General features: G+C 34.4%; 1 protein-coding gene across 2 annotated transcripts in view; it reads left to right on the forward strand.

Moving 5' to 3' along the window:
* The window catches only part of LOC116167230 (lachesin-like), a 63376-nt gene extending 36327 nt beyond the window's left edge, over positions 1-27049 (forward strand). Inside the window, exons 2-10 of one of the 2 annotated variants that reach the window (XM_031482506.1) lie at positions 12906-13003; positions 19578-19785; positions 19841-19999; positions 20061-20189; positions 20238-20375; positions 20573-20725; positions 20774-20815; positions 26658-26687; positions 26744-27049. In XM_031482506.1, the coding sequence (XP_031338366.1) occupies positions 12906-13003; positions 19578-19785; positions 19841-19999; positions 20061-20189; positions 20238-20375; positions 20573-20725; positions 20774-20815; positions 26658-26687; positions 26744-26760 (974 nt within the window). In that variant the 3' untranslated portion in view covers positions 26761-27049. The remainder of the gene's footprint in view (positions 1-12905; positions 13004-19577; positions 19786-19840; positions 20000-20060; positions 20190-20237; positions 20376-20572; positions 20726-20773; positions 20816-26657; positions 26688-26743) is intronic. The other variant, XM_031482505.1, reaches the window with a different exon arrangement.
* The last annotated feature ends 838 nt before the right edge of the window (positions 27050-27887 follow it).

A 27887-nucleotide genomic window follows, 5' to 3' on the forward strand; every position in this document is an offset into this window, starting at 1 on the left:
TGGCACAAGGTTTAAGATAAAAAACCGAAAACCGAATACGGTCTGGTTAGGTATACTGCGTCCCTTGATTCTCCCCTAAGTGCAACTGAATTTGAATAATAATAATAATAATAATAATTTTTATTTCATGTGCAGGCAGTACAAAAAGAGCTTACAATCGTCATATGGAAAATGAACACAACATATTTATATACATTTATAAAGATATAGCTATAGATACTCATCTACACTGTAAAACGCCCACTTTACTAAATACCGTTTGATTATTTTTCGAAACTGATGAGGTTTTAATGTTTTTATAGACTGAGGTAAGTGATTATAACATTTTAAAGCTACGACGTTAGTACTATTTTGAGATTTGGTCAATCTACAGAAAGGTATTCTGTACGATAGCTTGTCCCTAGTGTTATGGTCGTGAACATCACTTTTTAATATATTATTTATTGAATTGGACCTTATAAAACAAACACATTCTAGAATGTACAAACAAGGCAAAGTAAGTACCCCTAACTTAGAAAAAATATGACGACATTCGTCGCGGTACCCAATATTAGCAACAACTCGAATAGCTCGCCGCTGCAACTTGAAAGCATGTTTAGATTGGGAACAATTACCCCACGCCAGTATTCCATAAGCTAGAACGCTTTGACATAACGCATGGTATGCATTTAAGATGACTTTTTGAGATACATTATTTACCAACCTACGCAACACAAAGAGATTTTTGTTAAGTTTCGTAGCAACGTTGCTAATGTGGACGTTAAAAGATAGTTTACTGTCCAAGTGCACGCCTAGAAATTTAATAGATTTTTGGCTTACATTGCTTTCAAAGTTCTTTATATTTAACATAAGGTTCTCTGTTTTAGTTACATTTAGCGATAGTTCGTTTTGACTGCACCACCCATTTAACAATTTTATGTTGGCCTCCGAAACACGTAACACATTATTTACCTCCGAAACACGTAACACATTATTTACATTAGCACCACCTGCTAACAGAGTAGCATCATCTGCATATAGGACACAGTCAGTATCTTTTAACAGAGAAATTGACAAATCATTGATGTAAATAAGGAAAAGAAAAGGTCCCAAGACACTTCCTTGTGGTACTCCTCTAACTACCGGTAATTTTTTTGATATTACGTTTCTTATACGCACACATTGATATCTATTACTAAGATAGGACTCTATCAATGCAAAACTTGTTTTGTCAAAATTATACGCAGCAAGTTTGTTAATCAGGATAGTGTGTGAAACACAATCAAAGGCCCGTGACAAATCAATAAATGTAGCATTTAGATAGTCACCTCTTTCGAAACTATTTAGGGTTTTGTTAATTAGATACATTATAGCACTTGATGTACTTCTCCCTACTNTTTGTTTCACCAAGACAATGCGCCTTCTCACACCTCTGTGGTTGCCATGACGAAAATCCACGAATTACGATTTGTACTGCTTGATCACCCTCCTTATTCGCCAGATCTAGCCCCAAGCGACTTCCTTTTGTTCCCTAATCTAAAAATTGCGCTCGGAGCAGAAAGATTTTCGTCAAATGAGGAAGTCATCACCTTCATAAACAATTATTTTGCAGAGAACGACCCCGACTACTATTTGGACGAGTTAAACAAAATGGGAGCATCGCGGTGAGAAGTGTGTAGACTACATAAGACTTTGTAGAATACTTAATAAAAATAAATTTAAAGAAAAAATTTCTGGTATCATTGTTAGGTTGAGGTACAACAAGTTTGTTCCAGTAAAAAGCACTTTTGAAATGTCGTCGAGCTGGTCGAAAACAAATTTTTCAAAGAGACCAAGGGTTTTGGTACATCGAGGTACATGGAATTTTGAAGAAGGTCCATTAACTGTTCTGTACTCTTGTGAGGTTAGCCGAAATTTTTTAAAACCAAAACCATAAGGAGCACTATGAAAACTAATTTTGGTACAATGAGGTACATTAAAATTTTAATAAGGTACGACCAGGGGTACGACATACTAAACTATTGTTAGATTTATTGGTGTTTTTGTGCCTTTAACGGTCACAAGAGTTCCAGTGCTTCCTGTTTTAAAGTTATTTTAACCTCTCTACTCGATACAGGCGCAGACGTTGCTAAAAAAAACTCCACCACATACTGACCGATCTTCGGTCCAGATTTTGCGCATCAAAATGGCGGTTGCGTATGCGCACTTGTTGTACTTCAAAGTAAGTGCAATGACGATATTAATACCCCAATATTTTGTCTGTATTATGACGTTAGTTTCGTTGAAATCGCTTTATAAATACTTTTACAACTGTAAATGTATACAAATTTGGTGGTTGCTAATAATCTTCTAATCCATGACTTAGTAATTCTAATAATTCTTGGTCATGTGAGATCGCGGTACAGTAAAACATACCTACTATGTGTCGTTCACATGTAGCAAAATATACAGAATAGCAACAGGAAGGGTTAGAGAGACTTATTTTGAATTTTCTACATGTTGTGCGTGTACTTATACAGCGAGATCAAAAAGTGCTTGGTACAAGTAAATCCATACCTTTGAGACAGCTTCTCTAAGTAGAAAATATGGCAGTCGATAACAAGAATAAATTATCCAAGTAGTCTCATTATTCGATATTTCTTAAACGTCAGCTTGAACAGGGAAAATATGTGAATGGATAAGCAGAAAGTTGCACGGTAACGGACAGATAAAAAATTAAACTTCGATGTCAAAAATACGTTTTAATGGTGATTTCGGGCTGTTTTATTTTTCGAGGTGAAATATATCCATTTAAGTAGATTACATGGAAGCTAACGAATATGCTACGTTTCCCATCAATCAATGAGTTAAACTGGGGATTAATATTTTTCATTTGTTTTGGAATTTTTTTCCTGTTTGTATGTGTGTAAATAACGTTCTCAGTACGGTACGTATAGCTATTTCATAATTAAACCCATTTAATTATATTTTGTGTTTTAATTAGTGCAATAACTCTCCGTTGGTATGTGCCCCACATTTATATTTGTGAAACATTATTATCGCTTGGCTTCCAAGGCTTTTTCCGTTCGTTCATTTAATTATGCCCTTGTTAAACCAATAATCTTCAACGCGAGGAAATTTCTCGATTTTCATGATATTAACGTATTGGCTATCACAGTAAAGCTTTTTAGGAGCATTGACACCTCGATAGTTGTGAAACGTGGTGAGTTTTTATTGATTATACATTAACTGAGGTAGGTAGGAAACTTAAAATGTAAGGAAATCATGATTTCATTTAGAACGCTTTCTAGAAACGTCGTATATTTTACTACCCCTTGAATTTATAAGATTCATTAGTAGTGTACGCACCAACTCTCTTAAAATAAGTGCTGTATGTTTAACTTTAAACGTATTGTAACGAAAATCTAATTACGTGATTTATTCATTTACAATTAATTCTTAATAAGTTTATAAGTGCCGGTTGTACAACGTCAGTTTAAACTTCAGTTTAGTTTAACTGACGGATTTCAGAAAGACGATTGGTCAACTTGGGAAATATTAAGCCACTATAAACTGGAGTTTAAACTGACATTGTACAGGTGGATGTTGGTACTTAAATGTATCACTCACTTGTATTCAATTTTAAAACATGTAGGTTTATAACAAACTAGGTATGTAAAAAAAATGGGTGGCAAAACAATTGCATTTTCGAAATAAACTGAGGGTACCTACATTGTGTTTTCATCAAAAAGTGAAGTTTACATTTCTTCTTTAGTTTTTTTCTTAGCAACAACAACAATAAAGAGTTACTTTAAAGACTGGTTGAATAGGTTTTGATGAAGGCCCTTTCCGATTTTGCAACCATTTTTTCAAAATTCCTATTTATTCCTATTAAATCGTAAATTTCTTGTTACTTACAACATTCCTAACTAAATACCTGCGAAATTAGATGATTCATAGTAGACGCGGGGGACACTTTTTGACCCGAAGGACCAATTTTCATACGAGTATAACTTTTGTTTGAAAAGCGACTTTGAAAAACTGTTGTTTTCGGCGAAATGAGAATTTTTTCGCCCCCCCATTTAGGGATGCACACTTTCGTGGTCGAAATGTTGAAAAAAATTGAAAACTCGGAAACGGCATACTCTAAAATCTTTGAAAAGATGTAGGTACCATCAGTCTCTGTAACCCTTAAGATTGCTGAGAAAAAAATTAAAGAAAGCATGTCCCAAAAGAAATACGTTGGACCTTCAGTTTCTTTAGAAAAAGCGCTTCGTTGATCTCTCTACCTCCTCTACCACCCAATTTTTTTTTAAATCCTTATATGTAACAGCCTGTATAGCAAAAAAAAACTTCTAGAAAGTCCTCGAACAAAAACATAATACATCCCGGAAACGCGCCACATCCGTTTTCTTCCCATATTGCCAGTGCCGATTTTTATCGACTTGGTGGCGGCTTCTGGCACCCCGATGTCTCTCTAGATCTCTATAATATTTGCTATATTATTTCCAATACCTATATGATTTTGTAGGATATTTTGTATTATATTTATGGTTATGATTTCAAGGGTATATAGACCCTGCTTTATTTATCATACAAACAAATAAAATGGTTTCATTTTGAGAAAAAAATCCAAAAGTACTCAGATTTAGAAATGTTCAATATGCGAACCCCTTGTGACACGACAGATGTCAAGCCCGTAGTCAAGCTCTTACCATACTTTGTTAAGAGTGTGTTGATCAATTATTTCGATGGCATTGGAAATTCATTGGTGGATTTTGTGTATGCTTTCTGGTAGTAGTAGTGTATACACTTTATCTTTGATAAATCTCCACACGAAGAAATCATAGGGGGTCATGTCCGGAGATCTTGGAGGCCAGTTTAAGAGCACTCGCGTACTAGCGGCCGAGTGTACACCGAGTACCTGATGGCCAATGGCAGCGACGGCCAGAGAGTCGCGGCTGCAAGCGAAACGCGAGCGACATGTAGGCGATCAAACGGCAGTGCGACATGTAATGAATGAGCGCACATCAGCAGTCGACTAGTTGGCTGCCAGTTCAGTACGCAAAATCATTCTTATTTTTAGTACGTATGACGCACAGTGAGGTCCCACATAGCAAATGCTTGCTCACCATTCATTTCAAATCTGCACTGGCTAACTAGTTTTTATCATTGAAATAAAAGACCGTTTTTATATAATACGCTTGACGTCTGCGTTCGATTGGTCGTTTTGAACTGGTGGGGCACAAATAGCGCAACCTGGACCGAAAGTTCAAGGCAACGATCGAGCGCAAGCGTTAAGCGTATTATATAAACAACAGTCAGTCAGTGCAGTTGTGAAATAAATGCCGAGTAAGCATTTGCTATGTCTCACCTCACTGGGAGAAAAAGAAAAACGAAAAGAAGGTACTGGGTGCATTCACTGGTACCGTCTCTTTTACGCAAACTTTTCTGATCTTCCATATTAACAAACGTGCGTCACACATACTAAAAAGAAGAATGATTTGGGCTATTAGACTCGGGCTCGAGATTTCGCGACATTAACAACCCCGAACAAGTACGAATTTTTTAAAAACGAAAAACTAAACATAAACAGAGGAATTTTCTTGAGGCATCTTATGTATTGTATTATATATAGTGATTACTATTTGTTGACACGTAATTTCAACAGCCTCGGGTCTGGAAAATACACAGGCAATTGCAAAAGTTTTACGATTTAATCATCGTACATATCGTAATTAGCTTTGAGTAAACGCTCGAATTCCTGTGTGACGAAGGTAAAGAATTTAATGAGACCGCTGTGCCTTTTTTAATAATCCTCGTCCAGAACTTTGACCAATTCACGCAATATTTTGATTGTGATGTCGTGTTGGTCGATGGAGAAATGAAAGAGGTCGGAAATATATTCGTGAACAAATGCCTAATTTAAATGATACACACTTCAACATTAAGGTATATCAAACTCGCATGTGTCACGAAACATCGTATATTATTTCGGCTATCACGTACACAAAGGTTTCATAGTCCGTGCGCCAAGGTTCAAAAATTACATGTCAATTATTGTATGCCTCACTGTTTATTTCAAATAATTGCATTGAAAGTATTATCTGTATTTGAATTAGATATAATCGAAAATATTCATTTTAAGGGCAGTGAAGATTTTAAAATTATTCTTAGGGGATGGGATGTTGGATTCAGAAGCGAGATCACAAGGTACTTCAAAACCATTCCAGTTTGCGGTTTGCCACAGGAGCTCGCGGAGAGAAGCGAAACTCACGCGTTGAGACAAACTGTTTTTTACAACAAGTTTTCTAACAAGCACCTAAACATATATGTTAACGTATATCTGTTAGTAATTGTCCTTAAAATACTAATCCATTTTTGCGCAGTATATGCGCCCAGATGCATAGGTATGTATTGGATCGAAACAAATATACATTACTTTTTTTATTTTATAATCCTTATAGTTGATAAAGGTATTAAATATTGTTGTTTAATTAGCAAAACCACATAGTATCAAATAAGCTTAATCGTTTTCGTTAAATTTACAATAGTGTCGGGAATATTCTAGAAACACAAATAGACGTCGAGGCGCCATAAAAGATTAGTCACTGGCGATAAGTAAAGAAAGAGGATGTGCGCGTTCATTAAAAAAAAATACAATGCCGCTTTCCAATTCCGTAAAATCCAACGGAAACGCTACACACATTTTAGAGCAGATTATCTCATTAGGGTACCACAAACTTAAAAAGGAAAACCTGGCACAATAATTGAATTAAATTGAACCTGGATCAAACTGGACTTCACGAAATTCAATGGCAACTTGGGATTACAAAATTTATAATCAAACAAAATTAACATAACTCTGTAACAGAAATTATAAGGCGAAGCGAAGCCTTTATGTACACACTTCGCATCACAGAATGAACATAACGAAACAAATAGATAAATTCAAGAAATCTCATGAAAGAAAAACAGTATTCACAATCTGTCCAAGAAAGATCCACGATTAATGAAATTGATCTAACTGAACTCAGTTAAGGACGAAACTTCCTTTTCACGAAAAACTTATAGTTTTAACAAATTCACATTTGTTTTGTTTTATTTGACACTTGTAATTACAACTTCCAAACACTCATCCGACGACCTTGAGAGTGCGATTTCGCTGACCGGGTTCTAAACAAAACAACAAAGTGGCTTTCATTAACTGAACGATAAACGGTTATTAAACGACCACTTGCTGGAACTTAACTAACAGCTTAACTTGAGACCAAAATGCGCCTAGAAAATCTGCTCTACTAATAAAAGTATCAGATACAAAAACAAAGAAACCAATGTTATTTTCAATCACTGGTGAAACAAAAAGTATTTGCTTCTACGCCAACCTAAGATCAGCAGTGGTCGGTTAAACATTTTCTGAATAATACTATGACAGCACAGAGTACTAGAGAGACATTTAATTTGTCTTCAGAAGTTGTAAATTCCCATCCCACACTATAATTGCAGAGTTCATTATACAGGGTGACAATTTGAAAACTTACCACCCCCCATATCTTAGTAAATAAACGAGATATTTAAAAAAATCAAAATCCGTTTCGGTAATTCGGAGGGGGAATCACAATGACATAGTTGGCGACGCACCCCCTCCAACCCCCTGCGCCCCAGCCACCCCAACTTTTCAATCTTAAATAGTGACCCCCCATGTGTGATACGTCGTTGGAAAGCTCTGAAAAAATGCTTTCCAACCATACCAAATAGCATCACATTTAGGTTAGTAATTATCGTGCAAATCAAAAAATAAACTAATATGATACTTTTGAAATCTGTCGTATTTTTAACGCAACCGGCAAACATAGACGAACTAAGACAGAGAATAATTCAAGAATGTCGAAATATTGCAAAACCAACATTTGAAAAGGTTCGACAAGAGTTTGAGAATAGATTATAACTGGCGGTCAAAAATGAGTTGCTGTCGAGTCGGCTTTGGAAGTTCAAGTTAAATACGATTTTCCATGTTTATTTTTTGATTTGCACGATAATTACTAACCTAAATGTAATGCTATTTGGTATGGTTGGAAAGCATTTTTTCAGAGCTTTCCAACGACATACACACATGGGGGGTTACTATTTAAGATTTAAAAGTTGGGGTGGCTAGGGCGCAGGGGGTGTGAGGGGGTGCGTCGCCAACTATGTCATTTTGATTCCCTCTCCGAGTTACCGAAACGGATTTTGATTTTTTTAAATATCTCGTTTATTTACTAAGATATGGGGGGTGGTAAGTTTTCAAATTGTCACCCTGTACATATGTAGTTTGTATTGGTGTTATATTTGTGGGAAATTCATTTCATTTCTCTTTTAGAATGTAATTTGTTTTCAATTAAATGCTATTTATGACCTATAGGAAAACAAGACACTCTTTAACCACTCGCACTAAACACAGAACCTAGCATGTAGTAAAGTCGGGAGTAAAGTCTTCAAATTATTAGCATTCCGTTCGTATAATATAATGTTAATAACCAAGTTTATAAATGGATGAAGCGATCAGAGATGGCAACTAAAATCTAATTCGATACAGCAGTTCCTACTTAGAAAGGCATTTCACCATTCAGCCAATTAATGCGAAATGTTCAGATTCGTTCAAAACCTAGCGTAGTTTACTGGATATTATCACGTTCAGGTCTCATGATATTATGATATTCATCAAGTTGGAACACAAATTTTATTGGCTTGTTACGTATGGAAACATATCTGCGTTAATAAGATCAATAGTCCAGTCAAATTAGTTCCAAAAGTACACTAAACTGAATGTTGTCACTTCACTCAACAAAACCACAGAAACCACGTACAAGAAAGTTGAATGGTAAAATTTACCCAATGTTAATGTGGAAATGGAGTTTTCTGCTAATGCAAATTTAAATGAACCTCAGAACAGTCCAGTAGTGGAATTATACAACTCTTACATCATTTCCACACTCACATTTGGTAACTAAATTTCGCGAATCAGCTTTTTAATAACCTTGCAGCATTGTGCACAAATAAATACAATAAACAAATCGGCCCCAGTTTACGTGAATTCGTATACTCTGCCATCGTAATTAGGTGAGTATGGACTTAGAATAGCATATTTTATAATTACCGTCTAGTGGTTGTTTGCAGGGACGTAATTAGACGGTAATTATAAAATATGCTATTCTAAGTCCATACTCACCTAATTACGATGTATGCGTATTTCAGCACGGCCTGATGATGGGAATATATATCACCCGAAATCGATAGCCTAAAGAAAAACTATAATAAAAAAGCCTAGTTTGTTTTTAAATTTATTTTCAATGTTCAACGAAATTAGTAACAAACTACAATGGAGTACTTCATAAAACGACCATAATCCTTCATTTTCTATGTAAAACTATAGTCGTTTATATATTTTAGCAAGGTCTGATGATGAAATGAACTTCGAAATCGATAACCTAAAGAAAATAAAAACATTAACTTATTTGCCTCTCTCTACTTACCTGCTACATTAAATACCATTATTTGCATTCATCCATAATCCAAGATGGTTCTTATTAATATTGTTTTAGGCCGTATTTTATAGTTTGTTACCTAAAACTGAAATTAGTATCAATAAGTGAATGTTTTATAGACCGAGGACTGATCTTTCATGTTTCAATTAAATTTGTCTGACTTGTTTTATTCCTTTCAGTACATTGACTCCTTCAACAAAACTTGTTAAAAATAATTTGTCACCATTTTTTCATTTTGCTCACAACAACAGGTCAGGTTAAATGAAAGCTTGTAAGAGAACCACATTTATCCTACGTTTTAAAGAACAAAGAGTTGGCGAGGACCTTTTGAAACATGTACCTACGGCGTGCTAAACTTCTAATGGGAGGATGAAAGCAACTTTCCGTTTGTTGGTTTTAAAATCGTAGGAGAGTGTTTTAAGCAAATACTTTTACTCTTTGACAAATTCCGATTTGCACCACAAGATTTCGTTTATTGACTGCTAAGCTTTTAGCTTTCATAATTTCAAAGCAAATCGAAAGCTTTCCACATGTCGCAATAATTCGCTTAAAAAAAACTTTGAATTTTAGGGAAATTATTGACAACTGTACCCCTAAAACGAATACAAAACCTGAAACATTTTTGAAGTGATGAAGGACGTTGTGTTAACATTATTACAACTTACAAGATTTGGGTTGCTGTCACCGAATAATTTATAAACGTGCATTATCCACACAATTAAGCTTCCATTTTTTGCTACCCTTTTACGTGTACAAAAAAGTTAACGCCGCTTAATAAATGGAAGTAACCCGTTACCCTGCTTGATTTCAACTTATTCTTCTTGTTATAGTGTAATTGTAATAAAATAATCGAATTACCTCAATGTTCACGTGCTGCTTGAGTTCAAAGAACTATCATTAGCGCCCCGAAAAGTTGATACTTACGCAGCTTATTTAGTTGACAAGTAGTTTGAAAGCGCCAATCTCAAATGGAAACACACTTAATTTACAACAACAATATTTCCAACACCGTATTGAATATAATTCTAGTCGCTAAGGGTGGTAAAGTAGTCATATAATCACACGACCTCGAATAAAGTGCTAAATCAATACTATCCCTACTATAATTTACTTATTTCTTTCGTTGGAGCTATCAATTTTGTTTATTAATGTATGATTTACTAAATTTTGGTGTATTAAAATATCAAAGTCGCAATTTGAATATATTCATTGTTCTATGAAAATTAAAGGCGAAATCTAAACCAAAGGGAGTTTTTAATCTCAACTTGCAATTTTGGTTCCCCCAGAGGTTCATTAGCGATGCAAAGAGGCTAATAACAGGGAATATGTAGTAATTGTAGATACTTTAGTGCTACATTTAGGCTCCATGGTATTGTTTCAGTCACTAGAATTAATTTTCAGTCGTCTGTGAACGTTTTAAAGAAAATTAATCATTTATTAATTGTGGCTAATGGAAGTGCTCAAGATAAAACGAAGTGTGAGTTTTTTACGGTCGCGATCACTTTTTAAAGCGCGATTCATTTGTTCAACTTTCCTTTTTATACCATTTTATACAGGTGAATGACACGTAATCTGTGTTTAGTCGTTAGGTGTCCTTTTGTTACTGTTCTTCTCTCCAGTAGGTATCACTGTTCTCTTATTCCGAATAGGCATGGGCTTTAAACAGATGATATAATTTGAACTTAAAGTGTGTTCTCTCTCGAGTCGATCTGCCATACAATTACTGGGACAAGTTTAGCTTTTATAAATTACTGCGCAAAAGTCTAGGTGATGCAGAAAGAAGAAATTAACATATAAAGAAAAATGCAACTAAACTGTTACGTGCTGTAACTTATATGGCAGGAATTGTCCGCTGTACGTACATGTTTGGTCCATTTTACGTATGTACGTCCATGGAACAAATATGTACGTCAGGAAAAGTCGCGGATACTGTCGACACGGTACTTACTTAACAGTGCGCAGGGGTTTTGTTAATTCGAATTTAAAATTCTCACACATCGTCCGTGATAGTATCACAAGCATGTTACGCCGCTTATTATTCAGAAAGTTATTCCGTGTGAATAAGGGCCGGTTTTACCATTACACCTATTCCCAGAATAAGATATTCTTAGAATAACTGCCATGACAACATATATCCTATTGATTCACACAATGATAACCAACGCAACCATCGATATTAAATTTATTCTAGATATAGCGTATTCTCGGTATAAACCTGCATTGTAAAATCATTTCCAATGTCTCCAATGGTTGCAAGGATTGCGAAATCTGTGAATTTTTTATTGTCCAGACAAGGGATGAAACTACGAACGTGTATGTAATCCTTTCCTTTTCAAAATTAGCTCTAGTGCACTTTCTTACACTTTCTATTTTAATTTGAATATGGCCATCGATTATCTTTCGTTCTGCAACAATAATTTAAAAAGTGGTTCTATAATCTCTTGTTTGCAAAAATTGGAGCACTAAATTCCTAAAAATGGCACCTCCAAATTTCGTGTACAAAACCCTTACACACGATTAACATTCATTGCCGTAGGATCCCTCTTAACTACAAGTACGAGTTATAACACAAAATTAATATTAATATCGAGATAGTAACACGAAATAAATATTAAAATCGAGATAGTAACACGAAATAAATATTAATATCGAGATATACCTAAGACAAAATAAATAATATTGTGATATGAAGAAAAACATTTAATTGATGTCCCTTTTGCGTCTTCGTACGATTTCAATATGTATATTAAATAACATTAATGTAATAGAATGGATTAAGGCAAAAAATTCCGCATTTGATGGTCAAAAATCCACCCTGCCACAATCACTATAAAGGCTACCGATCAAATCAGATTACATTTTATATGACATGTTTACCATTATTAATGTTTACTTAGGTCAAAATCGATACTAGACCATACCTTGTACTTTTATTAGTAAACAGAATTATTTTTAACGTTATAAAGAAAAAGCTTTTACCTAGAGATTCCCAACGGATATAATTTTGAATTATTGGCACATTTTCTAAATGGCATTCAATTATATCTTCAACTAGATTGAAATATATATTAAAAAAAGTCGCTTTAAAACTGAATAAAATTTCTCCTTTTCCTGAAAATACATAGGTAAATTATTTTCGTGGGAAACAATAAATTCGTTAAGCTGATTAGGACGGGGTGTCGTAGTCAGCTCGAGTTCCCATTCTCGCAATCGAGAGCTAATCCGAATGAACTGCTCAAGCAGATACTGCTTTAAATAATAGCGCCCTCTAATACTCGCAGATATTCATATTTATATTCAAAGTTAATTTAGCTACGAAATTTACTCCATTATTAAAGAAAATGAAGTTTCAGCAAATTGTAATAGAAAAACATAAATGAGTAATTTAAATGCGGAATTTAATCACTGATATTCTTATTTCAGAAAATCCGAAATTTGGCGAGCCCATTAAAAATGTTACCGTTCCTGTTGGAAGAGAGGCAATTTTCACTTGCGTTGTAGAAGATTTGGGAACGTATAAGGTTTGTATTTTACATAATTTATTACCATAAAAGGGTAGGTCATGTGCAAAATTTTAATCAAATTTAATCTTCTTTTATGTAAAATCTTGTGACACTTCATATACTTGTCTGAACTTTAAATTAAAATGAGATATCTTTACAATGCATACATTTTCACACTTTAATTATAAAACCATTTATATTTTCGAATAAATAAGTCACTGTCTTGAAGGCTGCGCCCCACAGTCAACTTGATAGACACAATAAGAATAACATAGATTAGGCCGATATGTAACATCGGTTCTTATACTGTGTGTCCCATAGGTAGAACGCACCATAAGGAAACGGCAGTGTATTTTTCCACGAAGGATCCACGATCCCTTTGAAATTAGTGTTCAACGTACTACTTCAATCTCTTTCTAGCATCAGGCAAGCGCAATAACGTACGTTGAACGCTGCCTTCAAATAAATACCAATGGCCACCTGGATCCTTCGCGAAGAAATGCATTACTTATGTCTTCCTATGGTACGTTCTCCCTGGGACACACGGTATGTAATGAGCGTTGGTAATATACAGGGTTAATAGTAAGTCGCCAAACCCGAAAACGGCAGTTAGAGCTCATTAAAATAAACAACTTTTCTTAGTTCCAATTTTTTATTTGATGCCCGGGTTCGAAGTTATTGCCGTTCTTATGTTTTTCAAAAAATCACCGTGACTCCCTTATTTTATAGACTATTGGAAAAAACAAAAATTTTCAAAGCATTTGTATTTGCAATTATATTTTATTCCTTCAAATGACAAAATGGCAATCGATCATAAATTTCAAAACAATATTTTTTTATATCCTCACTTCAATTTTGAAAGTAAAACATTTATGAAATCCTGAACTGTCGACTACAATACTAATATTGTCCTTTTTTTTTAAATTTATACAAAAAAGACATTTACTTGAGTTACAAATAATTACTAACAAACTAAAAAAAAACCATTTATCTCGAAGAAATTGTCATTGAACATAATGTAACAAGAAGATTTACTTCAACCGTAATGCACATGTATCTTTTCTAGTTTTTATGATACCAATTTGAATACTTTTTCATTTGTGTACGTATTCTGCATAATTTCAGCGTCGAGTTCGCCCTCATCAATCAAACAGCAAATTCATGAAAAAAAGTATCACTTTCAAAACTTCTTTTTGAAGACACTTTTATTATAAAAGTGCTATTTTTGGATTGAGCTAGGCAGCTGTTCTGCAAAAATGTAAGACATTTTAAACTCGTTAATTTACTATCAACACAGCACCACGATGCATCAGTTTTCGGAGATGCAACTAATGACCGTTTGCACGAACAAATTTAAGCAGAGTTTAGTTTAAGCGTAGCTTAAAATCCATGGCAACCATTTTCTTCATAATCGTTGCCATGGATTTTAAGTTACGCTTAAGCTAAGCTCCGGTGAAATTTGTCGCTTAAACGACCATAAGAGGCGTATTAATAATTGATGATCGATAATCCGGGCACACAGAACACTAATTGTGAAAGGAAACAACGCACTCAACCAAGATGTAACGTACTAGACAAGTTACAGAATCGTTGATTGTATTCAAATCTGAATTAACTGGCTGAACGCAAACACACGACCAGGCACACGACCGATGAATTGAAGGCTGTCCGTTTAATTTGGACGACAACTTCAATGAAAACTGATATCCCAAACTGTTACGTAGGTATACATTCTTCAGAAATTTAAATCGAACTTGGCCGGACTCTTGATTACCACGTACTGAATTCTCTTTGCCGATCAACACAATTGTTTACACAACGAAAGCAATAACTTTGCCACCAATCCTTACCGTAGAAATGCGCATATTCAAAATTTTCAGAGGACAGCAACTCGGCCTCGAACTTAGCAAACGGCTTCTTCCAATCACTAACTCCGGTATTTAAACGGACTTTCCTTCTTAAACAAACTTGAAATTTTTATCAATTACCTCAGTTTTTTCCGATTAAAAGGCATCCTTATCTCTAGATAATTACATCAATCTTTTATAAAAATAAACAAAGTACCCAATAAAGCAAATCTGAACTACCACCTAAGTTATTTAACAAAACAAATCTCACACTTTTGTTGACACCATAAGCATATGAAATATAAACGAATCTAAAGTACCAAGTCATCATCCAATGTCCTTCATTTTGTTGTTAATCCTTTGGTTAAAGAGCCCCTGTGTACTGACTTAGGGCACCTATTACACTTTTCCTCCGTTCCTCTATTTCTCCGTCAGCAATCATCTATCGTCATAAATAATGAGATAGATTATCTATCCCCACGTTGAGTATGTGAGAAATGCGGCGGTAGACTGGACCAAAAATGTCTTAGAAATCAATTTATTGTTTCATGTGGAAACTATGTCTCTAAACATGCCAAATTCAACATTCATTTTCTTCTCAGAAACCGCAACATACAAAAGAATGCAATTAACAGTCCTTCTTAGGTGTTCGGGAATTCCCGATAAGGTAGTACAGACGGAATTAAAATTGCATTGGTTTCGAACATTTTCCAGATATTTCATGTGAATTTGTACTCCGACTCGTGTGCTTTATAGATTTCCAAGAGGTTTTAACAACAAACTTGCAGAATTAATATTTTCCAGTGGTTTAAAACGGAATTAACAAATTTAATTTATCCTACGCGGCATATGTTCTAAAACCGATGGTTGTGTTTTATAAGCGTTTTTAGTACCGCTGAGGCTGTTATTAAAACCCAGATGCAATTATTGAGTTTATGATCTCCCAATCTCAATATATCCCTCACATATAAAACTACGTTGCCTGTTCATAAATTCATAATAAAGCGAATTTTACTTACTACGTGAACGAAGGTTTTTTAAGTTTAAGTACATCTTTCCTTAAACTGTATAATCTCTATTTTTAAAAGTGAGCTATTGTATGAATCCTATACAATGTCGGCCAGTTCAAATATTAAAATTGGGAGAATATTTAAATCCCTTAATTAAAACATGCGACTAATGAATAAAATCATCTAACCATAAAGTTAATTATTTCTCTGGACAATGAAAATACTGGATTATTGCCACAAATCCTTTCTATACCACTTCCCTAATGAAATTGTGGATCGTAACAAATTAAGTCATTACGCTTTGTTTATTTATGAATGGCACAATAGAAACATTTTCTATTCGAAGGTAGTTTAATGCAAGTATATGCACACTACACATAAATGTATTTCACTGTAGAACTTTCTTCCTTTATAACTTATAAGGCAACTGTGGTTGTTGTTTTTTTTCAATACCCGTAAGGCTAAAAATCTAAATCTAATCACATATGTTTGTTGGCTATTCGACCCCAGAATGTGATGCAGGAAATGACTCTGAGCGCGTCGACATATTGGGGAATCATGTGAATTTTGCCCGGATTTAAACATCCAACAGCAACAGGTATCCTATAACTTATTATCGATATAGTTCGAGCATTTTGTGGATAATTGAGTAAAGAAGGTGTCAACCGGAGCGCGACCAAGAAAAGATACACATTATTCACAAGAGATTACAATGTTTCTCTGTGTATTGTGGAAGGTACTACAAAAATATGGAACACCGTGTCGCTTTTAAGTGCCTAGGAAAATTTATAGCATAAATTAAATACAAATAATTAACTCTTCAACATTAGCATCTTAATATTTGGTTGACTAAGTGTTTATGAGATTGTAAGACTTTATTTATTAATTATTATATTTGTTCCATTTCATAAAATTAATTTTCAAATTTCAATTTCATCACGTATATTAAAATGACATAAGTTACATTTATAATCATTTGATCCTTTTTTTACCTTACATGGATTTCTGTATTTATTTTACATTTTAATTTGGGTGATTGGTTGGGAATGTAAGGGTAGGTCTACTACTTCAGTAAAAAATAAAAACGATTTTGCAAAATTTCGGTTTTTTTCCGGATATCTCCGAAAATAGTCGGAATCTCGCCGGAAACCAAGCGCGCATCCCCTCACCCTGCCCCGATAAATGGAGGTAAACTTAGGACGTCGTACTGAAGAAGGGGGGGGGGGGGGGTCGAATTGCGGTTTTGTGAGTTAGATTCGGCGTTCGAGGGAGCTTTCGATGCGCCCGGGTCGAAACTCGATGCGTGGTGCGGCGGCTCTGTTGGGGGAAAGAGGAAGTGTGGGATTCTTCGAAAATATCTTATGATGGGAATTTGTCTTAGCTTATCAAAAATTAAAACATCGGACTATTTCGCGCATGCGGGTTAAGGTCTTCGTTTCAAGTGCGATTTATATCAAAATCAGATTTTCAAAAATGTGATGCGAAGCTTATATCTATCCCAAAGGAACAAGGTACTAACGCCGACTGTATGTCTTATGAAAATCAAAATACAAAATTATACGGTTATACATTGAAGGCGGTTCCTTGAGAGTAATCAATCGTGAAATATCGAACTCCATTATGTTCACATCCGGAGATGACGATTTGATTCGAAAATTTTAAAAAATATAATTTTGTAAAAGTGATATTCCCAAAAAAACAAAAATACTCCTCAAAAATTCCATAATATCCCATTTTTGGGGATATTTGTGCAATTATACTCACTTTGAAGTATTCTTAACCACTAACCTATACAATGAGATTGACTAAAATAGGTACTGTGCTTTTTTGGGCCAAATCAAATACATTTTCGCTTTTTTCGCCAATTAGAAAATTCCAATGACACTTAAAAACCAGCCCTAACGGCGTTCTCGTAACTATGAAGCAAAAAAATTAGACAAACTGTAAAACAATCACAAACGGTGATTGCTAATAAAACGTTAGAGATACCTATAGTTTTTAACAATAAGGAAAATTTTCACAAAGTTAACATCTACAAACTTTATCATTTTACAATGACCTATCAATTTAGATGAAAGCAATAATTTGGCATTTTTATCTAATTATGGGCCCATTCAAATTAAATAAAAGACGAACCATCACTCTTTCTGATAAAAATAAAATAATTACACAAAAAGAAATTATGCGTGTTATCACAGTAATATTTATCACTATCACCAATAATTTATAGCACATTTTTATTAACACAGCGCGACCTTCATTACCTATTTATCACTTCGACATCGATGTTTGACTGAGAATACTGAGCCCAAATCAATTTGCTTATATAGAAAACAAGGAGCTGTTCGAAAATTACAGTATACCCGCGAACGTTGGTATATCATACTTCATAGAATAATTCCTTAACACTGGTGACAATTCTTTATCGACGCATACCCTGATCCCTAAATCATAGTAGTTACACAATCACCAGGTTAAGGAGGTACCACCCCATACGATTCCTAAAACGGTGATCAATCAAAAGTAAACGTCTATATTGACCACCAGGGTCACTTACATGGGTGAACTTTTGATCTTGGAGACAATTACTTCATACTTGTGATGTCGTTTGGTTCCCTTGTTTTATATTTGGGGATTTACACTAAACTTTTGTTAATCAATATTTCTTGATGATAACATGATGACTGCTACATCCATTTGAACTTCGAGTCGCCACTAGACAAGTAATGATTTCTGCAAAGATAAAGTAAAACACTGCTTCCCTTAAATCGCTATAATTTGTCAATATTATTGCGGTAACCACCGTCCGAATGAGTAGTGCTCATAGCCTCGATTCTATGCGAGACGTCTCCATAACAGTTTCGTGGAATTACTAGCTGGCAATGCGGATTGCATTGTAAAGATTTGCATCGATAATCTAGGCAAGTTTCATTAGCAGTAACACAGTCCAAACTGTACCTAATCGATGAGTTTGAATGATAGCGATCTTCACACAGCGTGCCCTTATAATTAATTGTAGCAATGAAAATTGCATTTCTTTTTGATTTTGTTCCCGCTGTTCTTTTAACATTTTTACTGCCAACAAAGCGTACGTAATCTGATCATCGTATTTCATTCATTACAAAAGGTGTGATACATTAACGGTACATTTTTAACACGGTTTAAGTTATCTTTCATCTTTAGGTACGAACAAGTACGCCAATTACGTTATTCACGTGTGATGTTGCAATTAATTAAGGGAAAAATAGATTCGGTTTTATGACAGTGTTAAAAACGGGTTAAACGATTCTTTAAACCAACGCGTGTTAATATTACCCCTCATAATTTAATATTGATTGAAATGTGGATGTTAAAAACGAAAGGAAATTTATCATTCACTTTTAGGATTTATGTCTACTGATATTTAATATTCGTTAAGATTTATGATCCTTACGTACGTGTCTGTGTTTTAAAATGTCAAAAATTTCATCAGCACCCCAAATGTCATTCTTATTGCGACATTCGCCCCAAAGCCAACATTTTCCCTCGCAATCTATTCTTTACTATAGCTCATTAAATGGTGATGTTCAACCGAAGCTGATATCTACAATCGCCATAAGACAATAATACCCTACATAAAAATAAATGACTTATGAATCGGTAACGGTTCAAGATTTGCTCTTTATAATGGCTGTATGTGTTTTTGATCATATTGTACATCTCATGTAATCTAAAACGTTTGTTTTGTTTCCTTAGGTAGCATGGTTAAGGGTTGACACGCAAACTATCTTAACGATCCATAATCACTTAATTACGAAAAGTAGTCGTATATCCATAACAAACAGTGAAAATAGAACATGGTATTTACATATACGTGACGTACAGGAACACGATAGAGGGTGGTACATGTGTCAAATAAACACGGATCCCATGAAGAGTCAAGTTGGATATCTTGACGTTGTTGGTTGGAATGTTTACTGAGGAACTTGGAGGAGCATTTTTTACTTGATTGTTTGCAGTGTCGCCGGATATCCTGGACTACGCTACAAGTGCCGATATGGTCGTGGAAGAAGGCTCGAACGTTACACTTAGATGTGAAGCTAAGGGGTATCCTCACCCTCGCATTACGTGGAGAAGGGAAGGTGGGGAGGATTTGCATCTCAGTCATGGACTATTAGGTTTGTAACATACGCTATGGGAATAAGCTTCATTTTATTTTGTAGTTAATTTTTTTCTTAGGTTTAATCGCGTATGGACCAGTTTTAAGCATTCATCATGCCAATAGACAAGATATGGGGCCTTATCTGTGCATTGCATTTAACGGAGTTCCTCCGTCTGTTAGTAAAAGGATAATGTTAATTGTGAACTGTAGGTGAAAGGGTTTGCCTTGCATCTAAAGCAACTGGTTAATTTCAGTTCCGCCAACTATTCAAGTTGACAAGCAGTTACTTGGTACATATGACGGTTTTAGTGTAACAATTGAGTGCCACTCCGAAGCTTATCCTAAATCCATTAACTATTGGACTAAAGACAATGGAGATATAGTACCACAAAGTATGTTTGTCTTACCCTGGTGAGGTTATTATAGTGCATAACATAACATTAGAAATGTATACACCTGTATCCTGACCACAGAGGTTTGATTACATGTGAAGTTCGGCATATAATGTTAGAACGTAATTTACATTTTTATACCTATACATTTACTGCATCCTAGGAATCTGTTACTAAATTATATTTATTTCCAACAGATGAGAAATTCTTTATGGAAAATTTCGAGAGCAGTAGCTACGGAGTACATATGAAACTCACAATTCGTAATACAACTCAGCCAGATTATGGCAGTTACCAGTGCATATCAAAAAATATCGTAGGTGAAGCGGAGGAAACCATTCAAATCTACCGTAATTATACCCGAACGCCAAAGCCCAAATACAAAGACTAATTTTCAGGTAACACGTACAATTTCACAATGAAGGACTCTTCTAAAAGTAGTAAGTATTAGAAATTCTCTGAACCGTTTTCTGTTAATGTACAGAATGTTTATATTTATTTTATCATTTATTGAATAAATACCATTATTTTGTGTTTTAGTTTGGATGTATTTTTTTAGTGCACCTTGAGCTTCCTTTTACCTCACGAGTAAACAACACATTTAAAGATCAATGGTAGTTTGTCGTTAGAAAGTACCGTTTTGGAGTTGCTTCTTCAGAATAATAGAACAATTTACGGTGTTTAGGTCGCAAAGTACTAGATAATTGTGAGTACAGGAACCACAACTTTAGCGTTAGGTGATTCACGTAGCTACTAATAATTTATGTCCGAGTTTATATAAATGCTTTTATTACATACGATTACCAATAGTAAAGGATTTGATCGATCTGTATCTTAAATGCCTGTTAACTGTTAAACAATTGATTCTGGAAGAAGGCTTCAAATATCCGTTAGCTGCTAGAATAATAAATAGGGATTTATATATGGATGATTTGGTAACAAGTGTCAGTGAATTTGAGGAAGCCTATAGTCTTCATGTAGAATCTATTAAATTGTGTGCGGCGGGAAGATTTGAATTAACTAAATGGTCTACAAATTGTACTGACTTGTTAGAAAAAATTCCTATTGATAAGCGGTTATCAAAGCAATGTTCACGTCTTGTCCTTTTTTTCGTGAAGTTGATAGAGGAAAAGTAGTTCAATATTTTAATATAGGTCTAAAAGATGCGCTATCGGTCGCCAGGTATGCGGAAGCTTTCAGTATTACGAGTACTCTTTTTTAAATCCCTGTTGAAGGGGGGAAAAATCTGGCAATTGCGGGAATTTGCGTCTGTGGTAGTGGCACCACTGGAAAATTCCTATGCGTATGCGTCGATTGATTAAACTGTCAAGTTGGAGCATGTTAATTAACAATTTAAATTTGTTTTGCTTAAAAAATGAAAATTGCAATAAAGATAGTGTCACAACAAAAATATAACGTTGAAATTGGCCAAGGGACCTTCCACAGCTGAGATAATTACTAAACAAGGTGGAAAGTATTCGATTTTATTCGCGCTGAAATATAATCGCCAAGCAAAGAATTGTGACACAAAGGCAATGCTTCAAACGCGAGCATTCTACGATCATTTCTTCCAGAGTTATAATTAAGAAACCTTTGCAGTCGACCGCCCGTCCGAACAAGCTGAAGTGAATATATAAGCGCTACTTTTTTCTGTAAAAACTGGTCACAAACTCGGAGATTTCTTTCGATGAGAATATAAAAATATATACAATTTTACATAAGTTTTGCGACACCTATATGGCCCAGTTACGAATTTAATTGGTCTAGTAATAGTTCAAAAGTGGTTTTTTAAAGACACAATCCCGGATTATTTATTAGTCAACTTTTGGTCACTAGAAGGTAATTTTCGATTGGAAAGTTAAGTACTCGCATTCTCTTTTTGCTCGTAAATGCACGTCACTTGAAATTCTTTAAATCACGATAAAAAAATGTTCCTTTCGAATTGTTTAGAGAAACACCGGAACTATTACTTTTTAGGCCGCAAGTACGACGATAACTCCAAAATCAACTTTGTAAGCCTACCCAGTTAATACTTTGACTGTCAGACGACGAATGCCCCGAAGATCTCAAAAAGAAATTTCTACTCAATTTTTAGCTAATTAAAACACGCTAAAAAATGGCGGATTGTTAATGAAGGCGGCCATCAATCAATTTCCATTGGTTAAAGTTTTTTTGCGCTACCAATCCCAACTAGTTCGAGGTTCGTTAATTATTTCACAAAACTTTGATCTAAGCAATGCTTTTTATTCGATTCAAGAGTTCATACACTTTTATACTTCTAGGCTATAGTTGATGTAATACACACTTTTTTGTCCAATTGTTATACATATTATTGTTTGTTAATTTTGACTTATCGATGATTGTAATGACGATCGAACGATTAAATTATTATTATTATTATTATTATTATTATTAATGTGTTAAACCCTTGTTAAAACGGATGTCACTTGATACAAAAAGCAGATTTCGTGGCGTGGACCAGTTTAATTAAACAAAAAACGCATTGAAAAAACACCAAAAACACTTGCTCGTTCGACCAACACGATCGATGTATACCTGGAAAACATTCCAGCACCTTGACATTTGTATACAGATTTAAAATTCTATTTTACGTATTCCTGCTGAAAAAATTACAAACAAATCTAACGATCTCGTTACAGGTGATATAAATACAGGTGTTCTTTCCTCCTCTTCACTTTCCGTTTTCGCTGCAGCAGCAATTACGAGGAATATCAATTGACTCATATTTCAGTTTGAAATATGGCACACAAACAAGAAAAAATAAAATGAGAGTATATATTATGCTTTCATATTATAAAAAACAAAGTACCTACTTATTTATTTGTAGTTTATTAGTAATTTTAATTACAAAACAATAAAAAATCGTTTAGAAAGCACCTAGTATTGCTGTAACCACGCTAATGAAACTTATTTTTTAAAGTACATAATAAGCACGAGATCACTCAAAGATCGGAATTTCATACCTAAATTAATTAAAATGTTAAAAATAAAATATTTCATTAAAATGCGAAGCAAAACATATAAAATCAAATTTGTGTCTCACTGTCTGTTTATCTCTCATACATTACTACACCTCCGAACCGATTTGATCGTAATCATTACTCATTAGTATACCCACTAGATGGAAAAACAGAAAATATCGTATATCCACAAGTACTCGAATAAGTAAATAGAATTAGAACGACGCTTTGAAATGTTTTTCCGATGAAAATAAACAAGTTTCAATAAAAATGACACAATGTAAATTGAATTTTCTTTCTTCTGGGATCGTAGCAACGGGGCGAATAAGCTAGTGGGAAATAGGGTGACTTAGGAACACAGATCGCTGGTAGTCGAAAATCTTATATTTATTAAAAATAAATTTCTGTTTACTGTATAATAAATTTCCGTCAATATTTCGTTATAATTCAAATTGTCTCTGACTCCCATTAGCTATGTTTTAGTATTTTTTATAAGTACGAAGATACTTAAAACTCAATCTCGTGAATACCTCTACTCTGTATTTTCGAAAATTCTAATAAACTGTCGCGGTTTAAGTAAACAATGTCGAGCAAAAAATTCAATCGATCTTGATATTTTCTTTTAAATTAACTCATGTTTCGTTGCCCCCTGGAAAAAACTTTCGATCAAAAGTATAATATACAATCGCTCCACCTAAAGCTTTTTTCCGTTATAACAAAGTTTTCGTGTAAAAATCAAATTATCCGATCAAAAATTAAGCTCTATTTGTTTTGGTATTTTCTTCGAAGACCTAGATACAAAATTTGGTATTGATCGAATATTTTTTTGCAATTCCATTGAAAAGTCAGCCATGTTAGGATAGGAATTTTGGGAACATTTTGCAAAACCAAATAGAGTACAGTATCCCACAAATCCTAGATTTCACTCTTGAGTATTATGGAAGCTGTGCAAAAATGATGGTTTGGAAAATATATGAGAGTGTAGTTCCCAAACGGGGCGTGCCTTGTGACGTTTTTTTTTGCGAAATTCTGCAAATGATTTTCAAAACTGTGAAGATGGAAGTTACATGCAAACAATTCCTTTTGTCTTTAACCAACATTTTGTCCAATTGAGATAATTGAAATCACGCACAAAGTTCAAGAAAACCGTATACTGATAATGCTGTGGCCCCACGTTGGCCGCCAAATAAATAATACTGAATGCAATGGCGTGCGGTCAAACTATACCACCCCCAATAAAGCACCTTAGCAGTTCAAATAAATCAATAAAATGATACTTGGAATTTTTATGTTCTCTCCTCGTATATCTCCGGCGTTTGCTATCAAAAAATCCTAATATTCGCCCGTTTGACGAGACACTGTTACAGATTCTTTATTCAATGGTTTTACATTTAGTGGTTTAGAATCTATACGTCTTGTGTATATAAAATTTCGGAAACGTGACAAGGGTCGGTATTTCAGGTGTTAGTTAAACTTATCTGATATGCTATGTGAATACATGTGTGTCCAAGGAAATTAACTGTGAGATAGATTTAAGGGTAACATGAAATACCTGCGGTTGTAATCATTATTTTCAGTTACTAACGTATCGTATTAAAAATGGTTTTAATGGTTTCATATACAGGCTGATTCAAATTCGAGGGTCACAGCTGGGTAGTTTAAATTTGGGAAAGTTGCTTATTTTGATGCCTAACAAAATGCCGTTTTGAAACTGAGCATCAAAGCTACAGTGGAACCATGAAACGACATACCTATAAAACGACGCCAACAAGTGATAATGTCGCGACTACGAACCGGTCATACGGCGATGACGCACAATTATTTATTAAATCATAGCGCACCACCCTTCTGCGACAGGTGCACGGTCCCTTCAACCGTAAAACACGTTTTAACAGAGTGCTAAACATCGCGAACCGACAAAAACATAACATAAACAATTACTTAAATAAACTATTAAAAGGTTCAAAAAACGTTATTCAAACTATGAACTACTTAAAACACATTAAGGTTACCTCACAGATCTAAGGATACCTACATGTACCAAGATGTGCCTAAATTTCCGCTGCTAATAACTGAAAGGTGGATGCAGGTTTAAATAAATAATAAAAAAAAAACATTCCGACTACTTAAGGAGATATCTTGAAAAAACGAAATTTTGCAAAATCATTTTTATGTTTTACCCAAGTTAAAAAGAAATAAATGACACCTTATTATGGTCAATTTTTTCCCTTTTCAAGATGCTAGTTTAAAATTTTAACTCTGACGTTTCGTCCAAGACAAAGTTTGCCAGGCAAAAAAGAAAAGAACAATATTTAAAAAATAGTGATGTTTACATTTTTGAAATCAGAACAAAATGCTCTATCAAATGACACAAAAAGTAAAAATGACTTCCATAAGAAAAAACAAAACAAAACCGGAGACGAAACGTCAGTGTTAAAATTTTAAACTAGCATCTTGTAGAGGGAAAAAAGTGGCCATAATAATGTGTCATTTATTTTAAAATATCTTTTTAAATAACTTCGGTAAAAAATAAACCGATTTTGCAAAATTTCGTTTTTTTCAGGATATCTCCGAAAATAGTCGGAACTTTTTCAGTTTCAAAACGGCATTTTGTTGAACATCAAAATATGCAACTTTGCCAAATTTAAATTACCTACCTATCTCTTACAGTTTCCGAGATCCCTATAGTGGCTCTCGAATTTGATTAAACCTGTATCTGTATATTGCTCTTAGTTGATTATTTCAACCACAATTAAATTACGCCACCCTCATGATGTTGTGCTTTTGAATTGTTTGCACATACTGAGACTGACGTCAAAAAGTTACTACAAATTCACTGATCGATACATGTAGTAACTCCAAAATTAGGATAACCTTCACCGAGATATTGGTTGCGAATTCGATACCGTTAGATTGTTTTTTTTATTGTTTGGTTTGCATTTACATAGCAGAAAGAGAGTTGGAGCATATTTACGCAACGAGAAGTACTTTCATGGTAATATTAATTAATCAAATGGCTTCAATTGTAATATCTCAGAAACTCGACCCTGGACTAACACTAATTAATGCCGTATTAATAACTGTGGCCACAATGGTTAAAACTGAAAATTATACAATACGTCGGCGGTCATTCAAAAAGGCTTTAAATATTCAAATACGTCATTGAAATGAACACGCTTCAACATGCATGGTACACATTAGTTGAAAATTCATTTACAGGTTTTGCATGCGTTAAGGCTTTATTTCGTCAATGAATTTTAATTTAATTCACATATGAAAAAGCTAATTTGTATGTTTAAAGGTATATACCACGCGGACCTCTCCCACAAAGGTAAGTTTTGTAAAACAAGCTGTTTATGGTCGTTTAATATTCAATATCACTTGCATGATTTACAATCTCCTAGACTCGCTATTCCTTGGGGATGGATATTACAACTCTGCGGAGTGCGACTACGTAAACCAGCTGCTCGTAGCGTCAACATTTCTCCTTCTTACATGGCCCCGATCTACGCGTACATCCATCAAATTGTAAAATATATGTTACCATAACGAATTTTGAATATTTCATGATTTTGAGTGCATTAGTACACATAAATAAATGTTGTTGAGGGTGTATATTGACAATTGACTGATTGTGTTTGTGCTATCTCTAACTGTCGACTTATATCTAGGTAGATACTTCGCTATTTTTATACGCTTCAATAATTTTGTAGAAAAATTGTATTATAGCATAAATAAAGCATTTGAAATGTGTGAATTCATTATTTACTTAATGTACATTTTACACTAGCTATGAAACCGGCTGGTTATGAAACGGATCTTTTATTCATACATGTTTATTTTGTCAAACTAGTAAAAAAATGCATTAGGAACTTTAAAGTCACAGCTAAATGCACTGAAAAAGTAATATTGATAGTCCTATTAGGCATCAAGCACGTTAACTGTACATTTAAAACTGCTGCCCGCTTCCTTCCTCAGTTAAAACTAGTTTTTCTAGAGGGGAAAATTTACTACATGTGACTTTATGGACCCACCCCTCACGTGTGGTGGTATTTTATACGTTTTATTTGTATGCTAGAGTACACGTACGTGTATGAGTCATTTTAACTTGAAATGCAATTTTCCGTACCGTATGTAGTGCTTGTTCCACAGAAAAATTCATTGCTCACCGGAATAGTCAAAGCATCCAAAGAACTACGTTGTACAATACCATACTTTCATAACAGTTAAAGTTGCCCTTAATTAATCTTATCCTCACCTCCTGTTCTCAACCAATCTCTCACTCTGCCAAGTGGGGTGAACTTCTGTCTCAAAATAGTTCTTGTCATAAGAAGATTAAACGCACAAGAATCCCAAAGTGTACCTACCATTGGTAGGTAATCTTAAAAGCATAATTTTCTTGTTCCTGTTATTGCAATATATTGTGAATCTACTACCAACTATTCAACTTTCATCCAAAACACCGGCAGGCGGAGGGACGGGTTGATGAGGATATTCTGTCGCAAAAGTGCCATTCTTGTATTGTAACTTT

Source organism: Photinus pyralis, unplaced genomic scaffold, assembly GCF_008802855.1.
Source record: "Photinus pyralis isolate 1611_PpyrPB1 unplaced genomic scaffold, Ppyr1.3 Ppyr1.4_LG3b, whole genome shotgun sequence".
In the NCBI taxonomy this organism is placed as follows: Eukaryota; Metazoa; Arthropoda; class Insecta; order Coleoptera; family Lampyridae; genus Photinus; species Photinus pyralis.